The 16,398-nt window shown below is 35.2% G+C and overlaps 2 protein-coding genes across 2 annotated transcripts; both read right to left on the bottom strand.

The window, feature by feature from the left end:
- Positions 1-1,406: 1,406 nt before the first annotated feature.
- LOC144567136 (Cornichon family protein) lies at positions 1,407-6,084 on the bottom strand. The gene is made up of 5 exons (XM_078317189.1): positions 5,844-6,084; positions 5,554-5,735; positions 5,010-5,132; positions 4,523-4,602; positions 1,407-1,694 (listed from the first exon to the last, which is right to left on the bottom strand). The coding sequence occupies exons 1-4, from the start codon at positions 5,910-5,912 to the stop codon at positions 4,572-4,574; spliced, it is 405 nt and encodes a 134-aa protein (XP_078173315.1). The 5' UTR covers positions 5,913-6,084; the 3' UTR covers positions 1,407-1,694; positions 4,523-4,571.
- A 3,502-nt stretch (positions 6,085-9,586) lies between these two features.
- CLPR4 (CLP protease R subunit 4) lies at positions 9,587-12,997 on the bottom strand. The gene is made up of 7 exons (XM_078317188.1): positions 12,765-12,997; positions 12,138-12,338; positions 11,565-11,620; positions 10,893-11,019; positions 10,667-10,744; positions 10,312-10,425; positions 9,587-9,823 (listed from the first exon to the last, which is right to left on the bottom strand). The coding sequence occupies exons 1-7, from the start codon at positions 12,966-12,968 to the stop codon at positions 9,755-9,757; spliced, it is 849 nt and encodes a 282-aa protein (XP_078173314.1). The 5' UTR covers positions 12,969-12,997; the 3' UTR covers positions 9,587-9,754.
- Between the last annotated feature and the right edge of the window lie 3,401 nt (positions 12,998-16,398).

The raw sequence follows: 16,398 nt of genomic DNA, 5'->3' as shown, positions 1-16,398 counted from the left end.
GCCGAACAGGTACGTGGGGTGCTAGGTAAAACTGCGATAATTGGGTTGGCAGCTTTCAACAACTCATGAAACCTCTCGTTTTGGAATCAAACCTCTTCCTTCGTTCTTTCCCACTTCTTCTTTCTCTTCCAAACTATTCTTTTTAATTCTCTCCTCCGTGCAAATGAAAATTTCCTTCTTTCCTTCCCACTTATTCTTTCTCTTTCAGACTATCATACTCCGTGCAAGATGAAATTTTTTCTCCTTGACAAGTATTCACTTTACCTATCTTGTATCTGATTGAACTCTCTTTTTGTTTAAATCTATCACACTTTTACTAATAATAATAATTTCTCATTTTTCTTACAAGAATTACAAAATTGTGACAGGTTTTAAACACGTCTAGTCAACTGTTTTCACCTCCTATGGAATTTTGTTGTCAGGGTAACGGAAAAAAAAACCTCTTGAATGTACCAAAGCTCATATTGCCATGTGCTTCTATTCCCACCTTGCTCTAATGTAGCATTTTCATGCGGTCAGAGAAGAATAACATAGAAACAAAAGATTGCAGAGAGCAACGGCAAATCTTTTGTTTCTATGTTAGAGGAGAGAATGAAAACGAAGTCTGGAATATAAAGGAGGAGGAGAAAGAAGAATAGGATAAGTTAAAGGATTTAATAATTTTTAAATAATGAGTTAGACGTCCATGTGTTATTCTGTTAATTTTTTAAACAGAGTTATTAACAGAATGATTTGATTGGAACAGTATAAAGTTGAGTAGCTCTCGGAAGACAAATCAAACTAAGTGACCAATTTGTAACAAAGAATAAAGTTGAGTGACATACGAAATTTACCCATACTTTCACTTTAAACATTTAAAAAACTTGATTTAAAGACTTAAATATGTCAAATATAAAGTCTTAATGCTATTAATATCAGTTTGATAATCAATAAATTTTGGCTGAAAATGGTGAAAAGTTTAAAATCAATGATTTTCTTTTACTATTTTACACCATCTAGTTCTTTTGATACAAAATATTTATAGGAAATTCCAATTCAAATTAAAACCTAACTAGCATTAATTTTAATTGTCCAATTTTTATAAAGATATGTTCAGTATAAATATTTTGTATGTCAAATGTCCAGTCTTTATAAACATATCAATATAAAAATTTGCATCAACCAATTAGCTCCAGCTATAAATACAGTAGCGATAATTCTGATAAAAAAAACACTTGTTGAGAGATTTTACCGAGAATCAATCTCTCCGACAATTGAGTTTACAGTGGCCCTGCTACAAAATACCAGGAAAACAATATAGACCTTTTTTTTATCATTTATTTCCTAAATGGCCCAAGTGACGTGAAATTTTCCTAATTTTGTAAGGTTGCTCCCAATAAATAATAGAAGGTTGAGGGGGTTTTAGGAGCATATGCAATTGAAAATTCATAGCATGAAACATCTGATAGGCATGCTCGGCCCAAACCAGATAATTCCATCAAGTTCAAGTAGAGTCAACAAATTATACACAGATTTTGCAGTGTATTCAAAACCTTCTCATGTTACATGGACCAAATAAGGGCGGCATAAATTACCCAAGAAGCAATAAGAATATTTATCCTACGACTCGAAGACATCTGAGTTGGACTTCGATAAACAACTTGGAACTCCATGCAGATTTTTAAGGCCTCTATTTCTGGTCACCAGAAAATGCCCTGCAATTGAAGTGGTTAAAGAGATTTATTTACATGCAATATAGACATCACATCGGCACCAGACTAGACCAGACAAGACCTGACCATAGTGATCCTATGATGTGGTTTATGCACGAGTTTTGGTCTCTGGAACCAGTCAATAATCCAGAGGAACAGTAATTGCTCATTGCCCAGTTACTGTAAACATGAATATCAATTTAACAAAGGAAAATTAAGGGATAAAATGATGCTCTTTGATAAAAAAATTTAATTTAGCAACAATTGCAAAGAAGACTGTCGCCTAACAGTACTCACAGAGCTTCGAGCAAAGCTGGCGGAGAGTGCAGAAAAATACCTGGGGGTAAATGTGAGCTCAGAAGGAAGACAGCAAGACCTAACACATGGCTTGCTAATAGAAATAATGTACTCAAAGCTAGCAGGTTGGAGAATGGAAATGCTGTCTTTTGCGGGTAGAGTAGCACTCTTAAAATCGGTTCTCATTTTTTTTGCCGGTTTATTATATGACAGTGGCAGAAATCCCAACAAAAACAATTAATGAAATGACAAAAATTGCTCGTAAATTCATGTGGGGAAAAACCGGGTCAGGTTGGTATCTGTCCTTGATTGCATGGCACAAGGTGTGTGCAGATGTGAAAGATGGGGGGCTGGGAATACGAGAGTACAAAGTGTTTAATCATGCGCTACTGATGAAGCTTGTATGGCAAATAGCGCCTGGTGCAGATAAGGTGTGGGTTCTGATCCTGAAGGCTAAGTATTTTCCAAGGGGAAGCTTCTGGGCGACCTTAAGAGCAGCAAATTCAAGCCCGCTTTGGAAGGCAATTCAAAATCTCAAGCCATTGATCAAGGATCAGTTACACTGGCATGTGGGGGACGGGTCCCTCATTGCAGCAGTAAATGAACCCTGGCACGGTGGATGGGAAATACAAAGGAGATTGACAAATGCAAGGCTAAGCATGTCAGAGGCTGACCCATTTGATGCACAGTCAGACAAATGGAATGAGGGCCTAATTGAAGATGTGCTAGGACCTCAAGCAGTTCAGACTATCACTCAGTTTGTGAGAAAATCTGAGGTGGAACCCCTGTTGCAAGATAGGATTATTTGGGATAAGGGCAAGAGTGGCAAGTACACGGCAAATGAAGGGTATAAGGTGCTGCAACAACAAGCGCGACCACCAATACATAACAGTGAAGAGAAGATCAAAGCATGGGCAAGAATATGGTCATGGGAAGGTTTAACTCCGAGAGTGAAGATTTTCCTATGGAAGGCAGTACATGGCGGTTTGGCAACAGTTTCAGAACTGCACAGGAGAATACAGGCAATTAATCCTACATGTCCCAGATGCCATTCCGAAAATGAGTTCTTAACTCACATGATCTTCTTTTGCTCAAGCTCCAGGGCAGCATGGTTTGGGCCGGAGCTAACAATGCATGTGGATCATGTTCACCTAGATTTCACGCAAGCGTTACTGGACCTAACATCCAACATGGATGAACACTCTATCACTGTGATGTGCAATCTCATGTGGTGCATATGGAAGGCACGGAATGCGGAAGTATTTGCAGCAAAGAAAACTTCGGCCCAAGTAATAGTGCAGCAGGCAAAACAGATGGAATTCTCACCAACATCAAGGTTCAATAACCGAATACAGAGGAACAGGCAGCCAGTAGAACAACAGGCTATACCAGAACATCACACGATCATGCTAACAGATGCATTGTGGGATAACCGGAAAAAAGCAGGATGGGGAATGCTAGCTTACAACCAACAAGGGCAGTACAGGCAGCCAGTAGAACAACAGGCTATACCAGAACATCACACAATCATGCTAACAGATGCATTGTGGGATAACCGGAAAAAAGCAGGATGGGGAATGCCAGCTTACAACCAACAAGGGCAGTTCAGGAACGCGATTATGGAACCAATGGAGGCAAGTGATCCCTTAATGGCGGAGGCATTGGCACTTCAGTACACACTAATGAATTGTCAGGAGCCCCAAAGATTTGATTGTGAGGACAGAATTCTGATAGTATTGGACTGTCAGACCCTAGTCAATCATGTCAAAAACAAAAACATTGAGGGCATCACTTATTGGGGAGCAACAGAACCAATAGCACAGTACATTGAATTGATCCAGATGATGGGAGAAAGGGTCACGATACGGTACACGGCCAGGGAAGCAGTACAGGGCCCTCACACGTTAGCTAACTGGGCTAGAAGGAAGCAGGAGGCAAAGGAGACGCGGAATCACACAGGGACACAATGACTGGCTCAAATAGAGCAACAATTAGATTCCAACTTGTTTCTATACTGAGCAAGGGTGGATGAGCTCCGGCTCAAGGTTTTTAGGGCACTAATTATCAAGTGTAACAATGTTTTTCTGACACTAATAGTGCTGGCATAGAAGTAGGATGTCTGTAACTGAATGTTTGAAGACCCTTATGAGTCCTTTTATTTAATAGCAAATGCCTGGCTTATTCTAAAAAAAAAAAAAAAAATGAGGTCTTGTTCCTAAGGTGCAAAAGAATACAAGTATAGAACAATCCAAGGGTCCAGTATCAGTATCTGATCTATCTGTCGTGAAATCTATCAAATCCATTAAACATTCTGTACACATACTAAACTGGCCGTGGACTACACCTGTATCACACAGGTATATACTAACTACAGTTTCATTACTGCGGCCTTTAATTTTTCAATTTGCTAGCTTTTTTCTTGTTAAGTTATTGTTAAGTTATGTTGCATAATAGATTTCAAAATTTCATGTTGATGATCTTGATACTGGTATGAATGGCCGGTACAACAATTCTTCAGTAGTTAACAATCATACCTGGTGTTGAAATAATACAGGAGAAAACAGAGGAGAGGCAATTCAATCATCACTCGTCTTCCAAGACACTCCAAATCATCCTAAGAATTTAAGAATAAAGTAAATTGTTAACCGTATGTATTTCTGAGCTCCACTTAATGCTTGATTCCATAAAGACCTTAAATATCATTATTGCCTGACAAATTTTAATAGCATGTGCAGCTCAATCATAGCATATATTATACCTGACCCTTAAAAAAAAAAAAAAAAAAAAAACTCTCTCGTATCCTCTTATTCTCTCATTTTCTTCAAAAGATGCCCAAACTACCCTTCTCCACTGGTTCTCTAAACCACGGGGAATAGTTCCGGTACTTCTTTTTAACAATATTGAGAAAGGACGACAATAATATTCTCCATACTTGGTACTTGTGAGAAATTTTCTTCTTGAAGGGTATGCAATTTTGCATTCCATATACAGGCAATTTTTTTTCATAATTTAATAATTTACCAGAACAAGGAGAGGAAGAGAAAAACAACTAGACAACCAAGCTTAATTAGCCGTCGCTTTTTCTCCTTGTAGACGTGATTAAATATCTCTGTTACATCTATAAGATGCTGGCGTTTCTGATACCTGGAGAAACATTTGAAGCATCAGAAATGAAATGTAACATGTATATATATCTTAATTCTAAAACCAGTACTAAAATAAAAGTTTTTTAAGCTTCATAAGCTTGATTGGATTTTAAGTGGGACTTAACCGAGGCTCTGAATCATTTAAAAAAAGCTTTCATTTAAAAAGACAATGATCCAAGTTTTCTAAGTTGATTTTCTAAATTACAATGAAACACATGTAACTATTTAAGTAAAAGTACCTTTGTCAACCAAAAAAAAAAGATCAACTAGGTTCAGTAGACCAGTTGGTACAAGTACTGGATCCACCTTGATAATATATTTCTGGTATGGTACTAGACCAGAAAGAACAAAAGAGATTCTTTAACAATTCCCATGGTCAGATCTGATATTTTACTGAAAACATAAACAAATTCACTTACAGAGTATAGTTGTAGTAAACAAATGGCAGAGATAAGAGAAACATTATCCAATGCCCAGTAAAGAGCAAGAGAAGGCTCAATGTCCCTTGCAAAATAAACTCAGGGATCATTACTTTATTTATTCTTGAAGCCGTATCATACGGGTTTATATAATCAAACTCTAGATCTGCTAAGCACATAACCTGCACAAAAGAACACCCGAAAAAGGTCATTGCACTCGAACGTAAAAATTCGAAGAGATTCACCAGGAAAAAAATTTAGAAAAAGAAATGCAATTCAAATTGAAAAACCTGGAAGATGACGAGAGAGATGAGGCCGATTAGAAGGAAGAAACAAACGAGCCACACAAAAACCATCATCTCTGTCTTTCTTCCCCTGCCTCCCTCTACCTCTACCTCTCTCTGTCTCTCCCTCTCTCCTCTCCCTCTGTTAATTTTCGGTGCGAATTACGACAAAAGAACCGACCCTTTGTCGGATCCGACAACGGCGAAAGCTCCGCTAGTGATAGGAGAAAGAATTGGCTTGGAAGAATATTAAATTAGGTTGCCGAGGGAAGTAAAAGGGAAAAGCGAATTTGGGCCTGCGCCGCTTTCCTCTGCTTGGAATCCAGATAAATTCCGACTGCTGAAAGTACTCTCAAGTCTCAACTATTAAACCCTGTTTGGTTAAACTTAGATTCTCTGTGGATTTTCTTAGACGTACTATATGTAGTACTGTACTAGTACTAACGGGCTACGGTACATACTACACAGTGATAAATGAATTATTCAGTTCGGTTCGGCGAGATCAAAACTTTGTGATTTGGGAATAATTCGGATATAATTTGGAAATGATTCAGAATTATCCGGATTAGAAATTTCAGTCCCACAAGAGAGCAAAAAAAAAAATACCAAAAAAAAATTGTTCTTGGAAAAATTCATGAATAATTCGTAAAATTCGGGAAAAGTTCGTAAAATTCACGAATTATTCGGGTTTAATTCGGTCAAAGTTTGGTCAACCAAATAATTCGACGTTCGGTTCGACATCCCCCAAAAAAATTATTATTCAGATATAATTCGAATATCTTATCACTATGCTACGGCATCTTATTCTCATGTCAGAGACTTACCACCCCTAAACAGTCAAATCAGTGCACAAGATTCACTCTGTCAGGATGAAGCTTACATGAGTAAAGCTAGGGTGTGATGTGCTCACCAAGAGAGTTTGGTGAGCACAACTCCAAAAGTATATCGGATCGTCTTCAAATATCGAATCCAAACTGTTGAAATCCATGTACTTCATGAGTGATACATGTACACGAATTTTTTTGAAAGTTTCGAGTTTATTTGTTACAAGGTCAAGCGGTCAAAGGAATAAACATTTTATAAGTTAATTTATAAGTTATTTTATATATTCAATTTTTATCATTTCTTTGACCGCTTGACCTTGTAGTAAATAAACTCGAAACTTTCAAAATTTTGCGTGTACATGCATCACTCATGAAGTATATGGATTTCAACGGTTTGGATTCGGCATTTGAAGTTGTGCTCATTAAGAGAAACTCTCTTGGTAAGCACATCACACTCTAGCTTTACTTAGCTTACATAGATGGGCAAAAATATGCTTCACCGAGCAGAATTTTTTTTATGAGCGTGAAGTAAAATAGTCGCTTTACTTCGCAACTCACCGTAGCCCATCTATATATATATATATGAGAGTGACTAATATGTTTTGGTAGCATATGCGCCGAAGTGCTATCGGTCCAAATTTGAAATTTCAAAATCCAAAAAGTCAATCTGAACTGTTCATCTTATTCTCCATATTAATATGTGCTTGGAGACCAAATTTTATATTTTTCTGAATTTTTTTACTATTTATTAAGCCACTTTGAAAATTGCTGATCCAACGGTGGCTTAACAAAACAGTAAAATCAGAAGCCACTGTTGGATCAGCGATTTTCAAAGTGGCTTAATAAATAGTAAAAAAATTCAGAAAAATGTAAAATTTGGTCTCCAATCACATATTAATATGGAGAACAAGATGAACGGTTCAGATCAACTTTTTAAATTTTAAAATTTTAAATCTGAACAAGTAGCACTTCGGTCCATATGCTACCGAAAGCATATTAATCTCTCTATATGTATATATATTTAAAGTAGCATAGCATATCCCCACTCGATATATTTTTAAGATTAAAGTAACTTTATATATATATATATATAGAGAGAGAGAGAGATGGGCTATGGTGCATTGCAATGCATGGGCACCCTTGTGCATTGGACTATAAATCACAGATTTAAAGTCCAAATGACCGATCCAAACCGTTCATCTTGTTCTTTATATTAATATGTGCTTGGAGACCAAATTTTACATTTTTTGGAATTTTTTTACTATTTATTAAGCCACTTTGAAAGTCGCCGATCCGGTGGTCCAGAAATTTTTACTGCTTTTTTACTGTTCACCCAGATTTTCAGATTTTCAAAGTGGCTTAATAAATAGTAAAAAAATTCCAAAAAATATAAAATTTGGTTTCCAAGCACATATTAATATGGAGAACAAGATGAACGGTTTGGATCGGTCATTTGGACTTTGAATCGGTAATTTATAATCCAATGCACTGCCCATGCATTGCAATGCACCATAGCCCATCTCTCTCTCTCTCTATATATATATATATATATATATATTTTTTTTTTTTATTTCAATGTAACTTTATAGTTGCGAATAATGTAGCAGATCATTGAGAAACAAGAGAGATATATTTCATCGAGAATAACCAAATTTAGTGTTCTTAAAATAGCCGTAACATTATTGTTGGTATTGGTACAGATAGAAAAACAAGGAGCCAGATAATTTTCTCCAAATGAATCTTCACCGAGCGCATAAAATGCCACTCTAATTTTTATTATTAATGTTAATATTTAATGTCTAATTTTTATTATTAATGTTAATATTTGAGCTTTTAAAGTTTTATTTCTAATATTTTAAAATGCCACTCTCAAGCATTTAAACCTCTATTTGCAAGCAACTAAATTCTAAATCTGTAGTTTGAACATTTAACTACTTTTGTATTCAAGCCATAAAAGAAAAGATTTCTTTCACCAATTATTTTTTTCTTTTGATCATTCTCATCAATTTTTCCGATAATTCGTGATTAATTTTGCGAATCTAAAAATACAAACATTTTTTACTCGATTTTTTATTTCAAATGAGATCCATGAAGAAATACTTTTGAGTTTTTTTAAGTTGTTTTATTTTTTATTTTTTTTGTAAAGCAAAGCCAATGAGTACTATTTAATTGCTTGACACAACTACTTTTAACGATTGTATACAAAGGTTTAAATGCGTGATACTATATGATTGACATCAGTGGTTTAAATGCTTGAATATAGTAGTTTAAATGATGACATCAGATGTTTAAATGGTTGCATACTAAGGTTTAAAAATTGGAAAATTTAAAGTAATCATGGGATTTACTTAAAAAAAAAAACTATTTCAAAATAACTGAATAATATTTCTTCATGGATCTCATTTGAAAGAGAAAATCGAGTAGAAAACACTTGGATTTTTAGATTCGTAAAAAAATCATCATGAATTGTCGAAAAATGTATGAGGGTGATCAAAGGAAATTAAAAAATAAAGTGAGTAAAAATAATATTTTATTTTTTGGCTTGAAGACAAAAGTAGTTAGAAGTTAAAACTACATAGATTTGGTATTTAATTATTTGCAGATAGAAGTTTAAATGTTTACGAGTAGCATTTTAAAATGTTATAAATAAAATTTTAAAAACTTGAATATGAACGCTGAAAATGAAAGCTAGATAAAATTGAAAAACTTTTTATGTTAAACTAGTTGGGATACGCATTTGAGCATGATAACTTGAGAGACCAGAACATTTCTCGAAAAACAATGTTATTTCTTTAAATAATAATGGATTTGTTAATTTCGACATCTATTTCTTAATTCTTTTTTTAGGGAAATTAAATATGAATCTAAATATCTTTTGTAGAGATCGTCATCTATATCAGATCAATATCGTACACGAGTAATATATAAGAACACAGAAGCAAAACATTATTTACGAGTAAATAAAAACAACATATCAATCCTAAACACTCATGATGAAATTTGTCACTTGCGCCAACAAAAACCTGTTCAAAAATTAATGAAATTGTACAACGATGACAAACTAACTTTAGCCTGCTTTTCTATTTAAATGTCCTATAGAAACTTAACTCTGCTAAGTTGTGAAATAACATTGCCATCTGGACCATTTTCGTTGCTCAAGACCTGAAAAAAGATTTAAATATTCACGGAGTTAACACCAACTTGGTTCCAATTTGTTGTTGAGTTGAACATTTTTATGGAACAATGTGTTGTTTATGGATTAACAATATACCAGTACGTGACACTATGACTTTCTCATAGGGATACAAACTGATCAGATACGGAACGGATAGTGGTAAAACTATATATGTATCCGCTTTTATTTTTCGGATAAGGATACGGATACGGATTGGATCCCTTTTTTTATAATGATGAATAACATAATTTTTATTATAATATATATTAAACTATATGATATATATCTACTATTCAGATATTGATAATTAATATTTAAAACCATATCCGTATCCATATCTACACGGATATTCGGATATCGGATATCCGTATCTATTCAGATACTGACCCGGATATGGACGGATAATATCCGATCCCGTTTGAACCGCTACTTCTCAAGGATTAACTTTTACAATATTACTTATTTGCCCTTGTACCTTGTCAATAAGGCCATACTCGACTGCTTCCATAGGAGTGAAATACTTGGGTTGTTTTATATCTTCTTCAATTTTCTCTGGTGATTGGCCTGAATGCTTTGCTAACAGATGTACCTGAATTAAAACCACAATAAAAGCAAATCAGTTCAAAACTAAATCATGAGAAAGTTCAAATGCTTTATTTAATCAAGTAGATCACATTTACAATTCAAATAACGGTGACAACAATGAAGCAATTGCAATAGTAGCCAAAACCATAATGAAACATGATTTAATCATGGAATGCCTGTCAGGAACTCCAATACTAGGAGTAGGTAACACCAATAGCAACTAGAAGGAAGAAGTAGGAGAGTACCATTTCATTTTTCATGTTTTTCATTTCCTTTCTGGCATTTTCAGAACTTGATGCCTGGCCTTGAAACCTGCACAGTGGCTGAAAAACAAGACAACAAGGCAATATTAACAAATATTTTTTGATATTCAAATATACATCGCACAAACAAGGCAATAAAGGTGTTTCCAGTTCAAAATTGCACAAGGTTCCCAGACCAATACACAACCCAAGGGAAACTAGGAGGTACCTCCTTTATCATAATGCTAGTTGAAGGAAGTGCAGCGCGGTTCCCTCGCGCACCAGCAGCTAATAGCAAAGCAGCATCTCCCCAAGCATTTCCCACACATAGTGTAAAAATAGGTGGCTCAATAACTCTGTCAAAGCAAAAGGTTGTTGTTTATTATTTATTTATTATAATCATCAGAAATGAATCCAGCCATCAAAAGCAAATTTGGCATCAAGATGCCTTTGTAACCTTTTCATACCATAATGCAGAATATCAAATATTGATATCAATACAATGATTAATAACATTATTGGATTGTAATTATGAGCGTTTACAATGGAACAACTTTTATATTTTTATGGGGGTTAAATGAGGATTTTCTTAACAAATATTTTGTATTTTCAATTTTATTTAAAGAAGTGCAGATAGGAGAGTAATCACAGTGATGTGTTACCACCAGACAGTTAGTTATTAGGGAAGGATAAGACTTGTGGGACAGATCTAAACAGCATTTTATAGTATAATTAAAGCTTTTTCATAATCGCAAACTAGAACCAGTCAGGTCCTGGACCAAAATGTACAAACTGGGGTTTAAACAACTGGGAAGCACTTAAAAATTTCGGAATGAAGAAAAGAAGAATAGTAAAAATAAATAAAAGTAATGTACAATATAGTACAGAATAATATACAGACCTCATAATGTCATACAATGCAAAAGCCTCTGTCTCATATCCTAACCTCGGGTCATTCTGAGAACATGAAATAAATAATTAATAAAAGAGGTAAGTAGCGGCATTATACTAATAAAATGTAAAAATCTTAAGTAAACCATCAAGATACAGATGAACACTTGAGTTCCAATTGTAAAAAGTTTATGTGTATGGATATATATTATTGGCATTGCTGTTCTCTAGTTAAATATTTCATTTCTCATTTACTCTTGTGACCTGTTGTTGTTGTTGTTGTTGTTTCTTTTGTGGTGCTTGATTTGTATTTACAGAGTACACAATGCTTGAACTGTTGTTAAACCTGTGCATGCACTCTTTACTTAGATATGACTTCACCACATAGATTGGTTGGTACTGGTACGGTGCAAAAGATAGCAAGTATTGCCGATATGATACAGATGGCACGTGGTAAAAATGTAATACACACACACACACACACACCTAATTCAGTTGTAAAATACAGTACATAAAAATAGGAGTGGGGGAATTTACAGACTGGTACAGGACATCAAATAGTACTGACAGGTTCCCAACAAACCTTGACTACTCCAGTAGAATTGATGTAGAGGTAAATAGGCTTCTGAGGATCCTCTTCTTGTAAGAAAATGAGTTGCGCAATCAATATTTCGGTCACTTCAGGAATGAGAGGCAGACCAAGGTACACTATTCTGTTTTTGAATAGATGTGATGACAGATCTGGCGGAGGGATAGTTATTTCATCTCTTCCTTCCGGTGTAGCCTGACCAAAGTTTTTTAAAATTAGAACCATTGAAAATGTACAATTTACAAAGAAAATCAATATCTCAGAAAAAATTTAGTGAGCATGATGTGCAATGCATTAGCCAAGAAAGTATGATATGTCAGGAATCAGGATTCAGCAGTTTCCCTAATTCGCATTGTAGATCACTCTTTCTCTCTTTGTGAATTTGTGGCATGGGGGAGCAGGAGTATGGTATGGGAAATGTTTTGATTGCCAAACTTGCAGGGGTATATGGAAAAGATAGGAGTGTAATTACAGTGATATTAGGCTCCCCTCCACTTGCCTAACTAACAGTGAAGAGTGGAGATCTTGTGTTGGGAAGATAATTGGTTTAGACTTCTCCTTGGAACGTCTATTTCTTAATCTATACTAAAAAAAATCTATAAACAAAAAAAAAACTCTTACCATGGTAATTACACCTCTATCAAATTTACCAACTGATGGGAAACGGCTCAGAGAGGGGAGCCTAACAGTGCGGTGGCAATAAAAATGGGCATTGGCGAGTCTTCTTTTTCTCTCTGAGGGGATACGAGAAGCCGATAAACTACGCCTATCGAGAGATAGAGAGAAGCGAGAGAAGCGAGAGACGGAGGAGAAGGCCAGCGCCATGGTAACCGTAAGGGAACTGAAGAAAGGTTTAGCGGGCGGCTCGAATGGGCAAGGAGCCGAGGATAGAAAATTAGAAACCTTCTTTCGTTCGGGTCGGGTTCATAAGAACCTTCTATCGGGTCATACTAAAGCCCATTTTAAAAATTAACCCGCCATCTCAGGCCCAACTTATCTTTCCAAATTTATTAAAATTGTTTTAAAGTGAACATAGTTCTAGGGACTAGGGCTTATCTTGTCAATATTTCTGAAATCTATTAAGGACTGTTCTGAAACTCCTGATTAATTAATTGAATCAATATATACCATCCAAACTAAAGCAGGTGATGCAGTTTTAACAAGATTTATATCATGTGCTCATGACCTTTTATATTTTGCCACCAAACACTGCATGCATGCAGATGGGTGCTTCATCGATCCTTTTTTTAATTAATAATAATTTGTCCCGTTGTAATTAAGCACCCTTGGAATAACTCCTTAATGCTTTAATCTTATCTAAAATTTGGAGATATATATCTTAGACAGTACTGTACTGTACAGAGCCGTGTGATGATTTACATATAATGGAATTAATGCATTAATATCTTGAAATTTGGAATAAATTAATGATTTTGCAAATGGCCTTGATATCATCCCAAAAGGAAGTCGTAATTAAAAATTGGGATTGATTAATGCATTTCAATTTTTCAATTAGGACTGCAGACACCAGTATGTCAGTATATATCACGTACGCAATAGTGCCGACGGTAGTGAAGTGGGAAAAAAAAGAAGAAGATATATATATATATATATATATACTTCACAACCGAAAGCAAAACAACCTACTGCCCTTGCATGTTAATTTGATGTTTGGTAAGAGAATTAAATGCTAAAATAAGTGAAGCAATTTAGACACCTGTTAGAACTAGAAGTACGTGAAGCAAATAACGTAAGAAGATGTCCAAATTGCCCCTAGCTAGGTTAACAGAAACACAGGAAGGAAGTGGTTTATCATGTACTTACCTATTTACATTTACCGGACGGAGGTACTTATATGATGTTAAATGGTGGAAGAAGAGAATCCATTCACAACACCCGTTCGGTATACACTGAAATGTTAAACAACCACTTTTTTTACTTCAAACCCTTAATTTATTTATTAAAAAAAATGTTATGTTGATTTGACAAATAAAAGAAACCACATAATGGATCGTGAGAGGTCTTGTTTCTCCATGAAGAAATACAAACTCATATTCCCGTAAGAGACATAAATTAAAATGATGTTGAATGTAACATAGATTTTAATGAGAAAATTTGTTAATAAAGACACAGATGGAATGGAATTAAGGATCTCTTCAATTAAACTATAAACCCTAGTTGTGAAATTAATTTCTCCACTTAATTTTTTAGTGAACAAGTTATGTGTTCAATATATATTATCCGAGCATGTACTGTTAAAATTAAAATGAAATGTATATACTTTGAATAATTGAATACCTAGATTTTTTTTTTTTTTTGTAAATGACACGATAAAAGTATCTCTAAATCAAGGATATGAAAAATTAATTGGTACAAAAATAAATTGCTACGGTCAAACTTCAATACACATGCCATGAAAATTAAGGTGAATTATGGTCCAATGACATTTTCCGTTTTAATTTTACTCATAACAACACAAAGCACGTGTGTCCAAAGATATTTAACAATTAGATCGATCGATCCTAGATTTTGTCGGCTTTCAAATCAATTCTAAGCACCACGATAGAAGTTAATTCATATATTTCTCTCATGCATATATGCTTAACTTGATGAGGAAATAAAATTGAGCTAAGAAATGCATTTTTTTTTCTCGTACAAAGCTAATATGTACTGTGCAAAAATTAACTTCATCAATGAGATATCACAAGTCACGTATTGCCTTATGTGAAGTCCAAGTTAGTAGATTCATAAGAAAGCATCCAAAAAAGTTTTAAAAGATTTACATGTATAGAAAACCACAGATAACTAGATGTAAAAAACTCAATGAACCAAAGCAACAATGAAAATGAAAAATTAAGAAATAACTTGAATAAGTGTAGAACAAGGACTTGTCCGAAATACCATGCACCAAATCACATTTCTATCTGCCATCTAACTTTGGTCATCTATGTAGCAGTTTGTCAAATGACTAACTATACTAAGTTATAACCATATATATCAGTATATGTATAGTGCATTATAAGAAGCATACATTAATATATCACAATGCCATATAAAATATGAATTCCACATCACACGATACATATATTCATGTTTTGTTTCGCTCTGTTGCTATAAATACCAACACAATATTCCTTTATTATTCCTCAATCCCTAAAAATCAATCAGAGAACAGAGGAAGGAGAAACAATGCATCCTCTTCACCCACCTCATTGCTCCAACACCATGAATTATGATCCCTTTACATCTCAATTCCCTCAGGTGGTTGAGATGCAAGTGCAATTTGATCACAACTTGCCCCTGGTCATGAAGTAATGCCGGAGAGTCGTTTCTTTTTAGTAGATAACCATTTTGCTGTTCAAAGAAGCCGCGAGCTTCTTGATTCTTTAAGCAAGGAGGAAGCTGCTCAAGTGGAAGAAGGTACCCTTTTTCTACCATTTAATTGGATGTATCCTGAGATAGACGCTTACACCTTTGTGGAATGGGATCAAACCATAGCGACCAATAATCCAGTTCCACCCCATTCTTTTGCTTTGTATCCAAACTATCTCAAACAACCTTATTCCAACACTCAAACTACCCTAGTTGAGAATCAATTCCCTAAACCAAGTCCCAGGGATCTCTGGGCCCATTATCAAGATCAGTCAGATGAGTTCATGATGTATAAATTCAAAGTGAACCCTTGCAAAAAGAACATCATTAATTCATGACCATCTGTCGTGCCCCTATGCGCACATAGGGGAGCAAGTTGTCCAGCGAAACCCAATGAAGTACACTTACCTTGGGGAAATATGTGAGGAGTTTCGTCAATCTGGCAAGTGCTGCTTTGGGGAACACTGCAGAAATGCTCATGGTACATTCGAGTTTTGGATGCACCCGACCCGATACCGCACCATAATGTGTGATAGAGGAAGCACTTGCTGGCGTCGCTTTTGCTTCTTTGCTCACAAACCTGAGGAGAAGCATCCTGAAGTGTATTGTGATGGTGTTACCGCTCCACCATATGATATTATGATGACAAATGGTTTAGGTTTGGAAGCTTCGACGTTGCAACAATGTTCGGTGGATTGGTGCCTTGTCCTTTCTTGGCACAGGCATCTCAAGCTAGTGAACCTCTTGTTGGTCACGACGAGGGATGTGACAATGGTGTTAAATTGGAGCTTGCAGATGGAGAGAGTCAAAATGTGTTAGAATCTGACTTTTCAGAGGTGGTTTTGAATGGCATCAGAGACTTGAATATACTTTGAGGAAAATT

Source organism: Carex rostrata, chromosome 16, assembly GCF_964058835.1.
Source record: "Carex rostrata chromosome 16, lpCarRost1.2, whole genome shotgun sequence".
Classification (NCBI taxonomy): Eukaryota; Viridiplantae; Streptophyta; class Magnoliopsida; order Poales; family Cyperaceae; genus Carex; species Carex rostrata.
This window is presented reverse-complemented; position numbering and strand designations above follow the sequence as displayed.

Bases quoted from the DNA above. Each gene is read 5' to 3' on its own strand.
- CLPR4 (XM_078317188.1), bottom strand. From the start codon at position 12,968: ATGGCGCTGGCCTTCTCCTCCGTCTCTCGCTTCTCTCGCTTCTCTCTA. The intron at 10,745-10,892 runs GTACCTCCTAGT...CTTGTTTTTCAG, and splicing joins CTAGCATTATGATAAAGGAG to CCACTGTGCAGGTTTCAAGG. The intron at 9,824-10,311 runs GTACAAGGGCAA...ATCTTTTTTCAG, and splicing joins AGTATGGCCTTATTGACAAG to GTCTTGAGCAACGAAAATGG.
- LOC144567136 (XM_078317189.1), bottom strand. From the start codon at position 5,912: ATGATGGTTTTTGTGTGGCTCGTTTGTTTCTTCCTTCTAATCGGCCTC. The intron at 5,133-5,553 runs GTAAGTGAATTT...ATGTTTCTCCAG, and splicing joins GTTTACTACAACTATACTCT to GTATCAGAAACGCCAGCATC. The intron at 4,603-5,009 runs GTAAATTATTAA...TTAAATTCTTAG, and splicing joins CTCTTCCTCTCCTTGTTCTG to GATGATTTGGAGTGTCTTGG.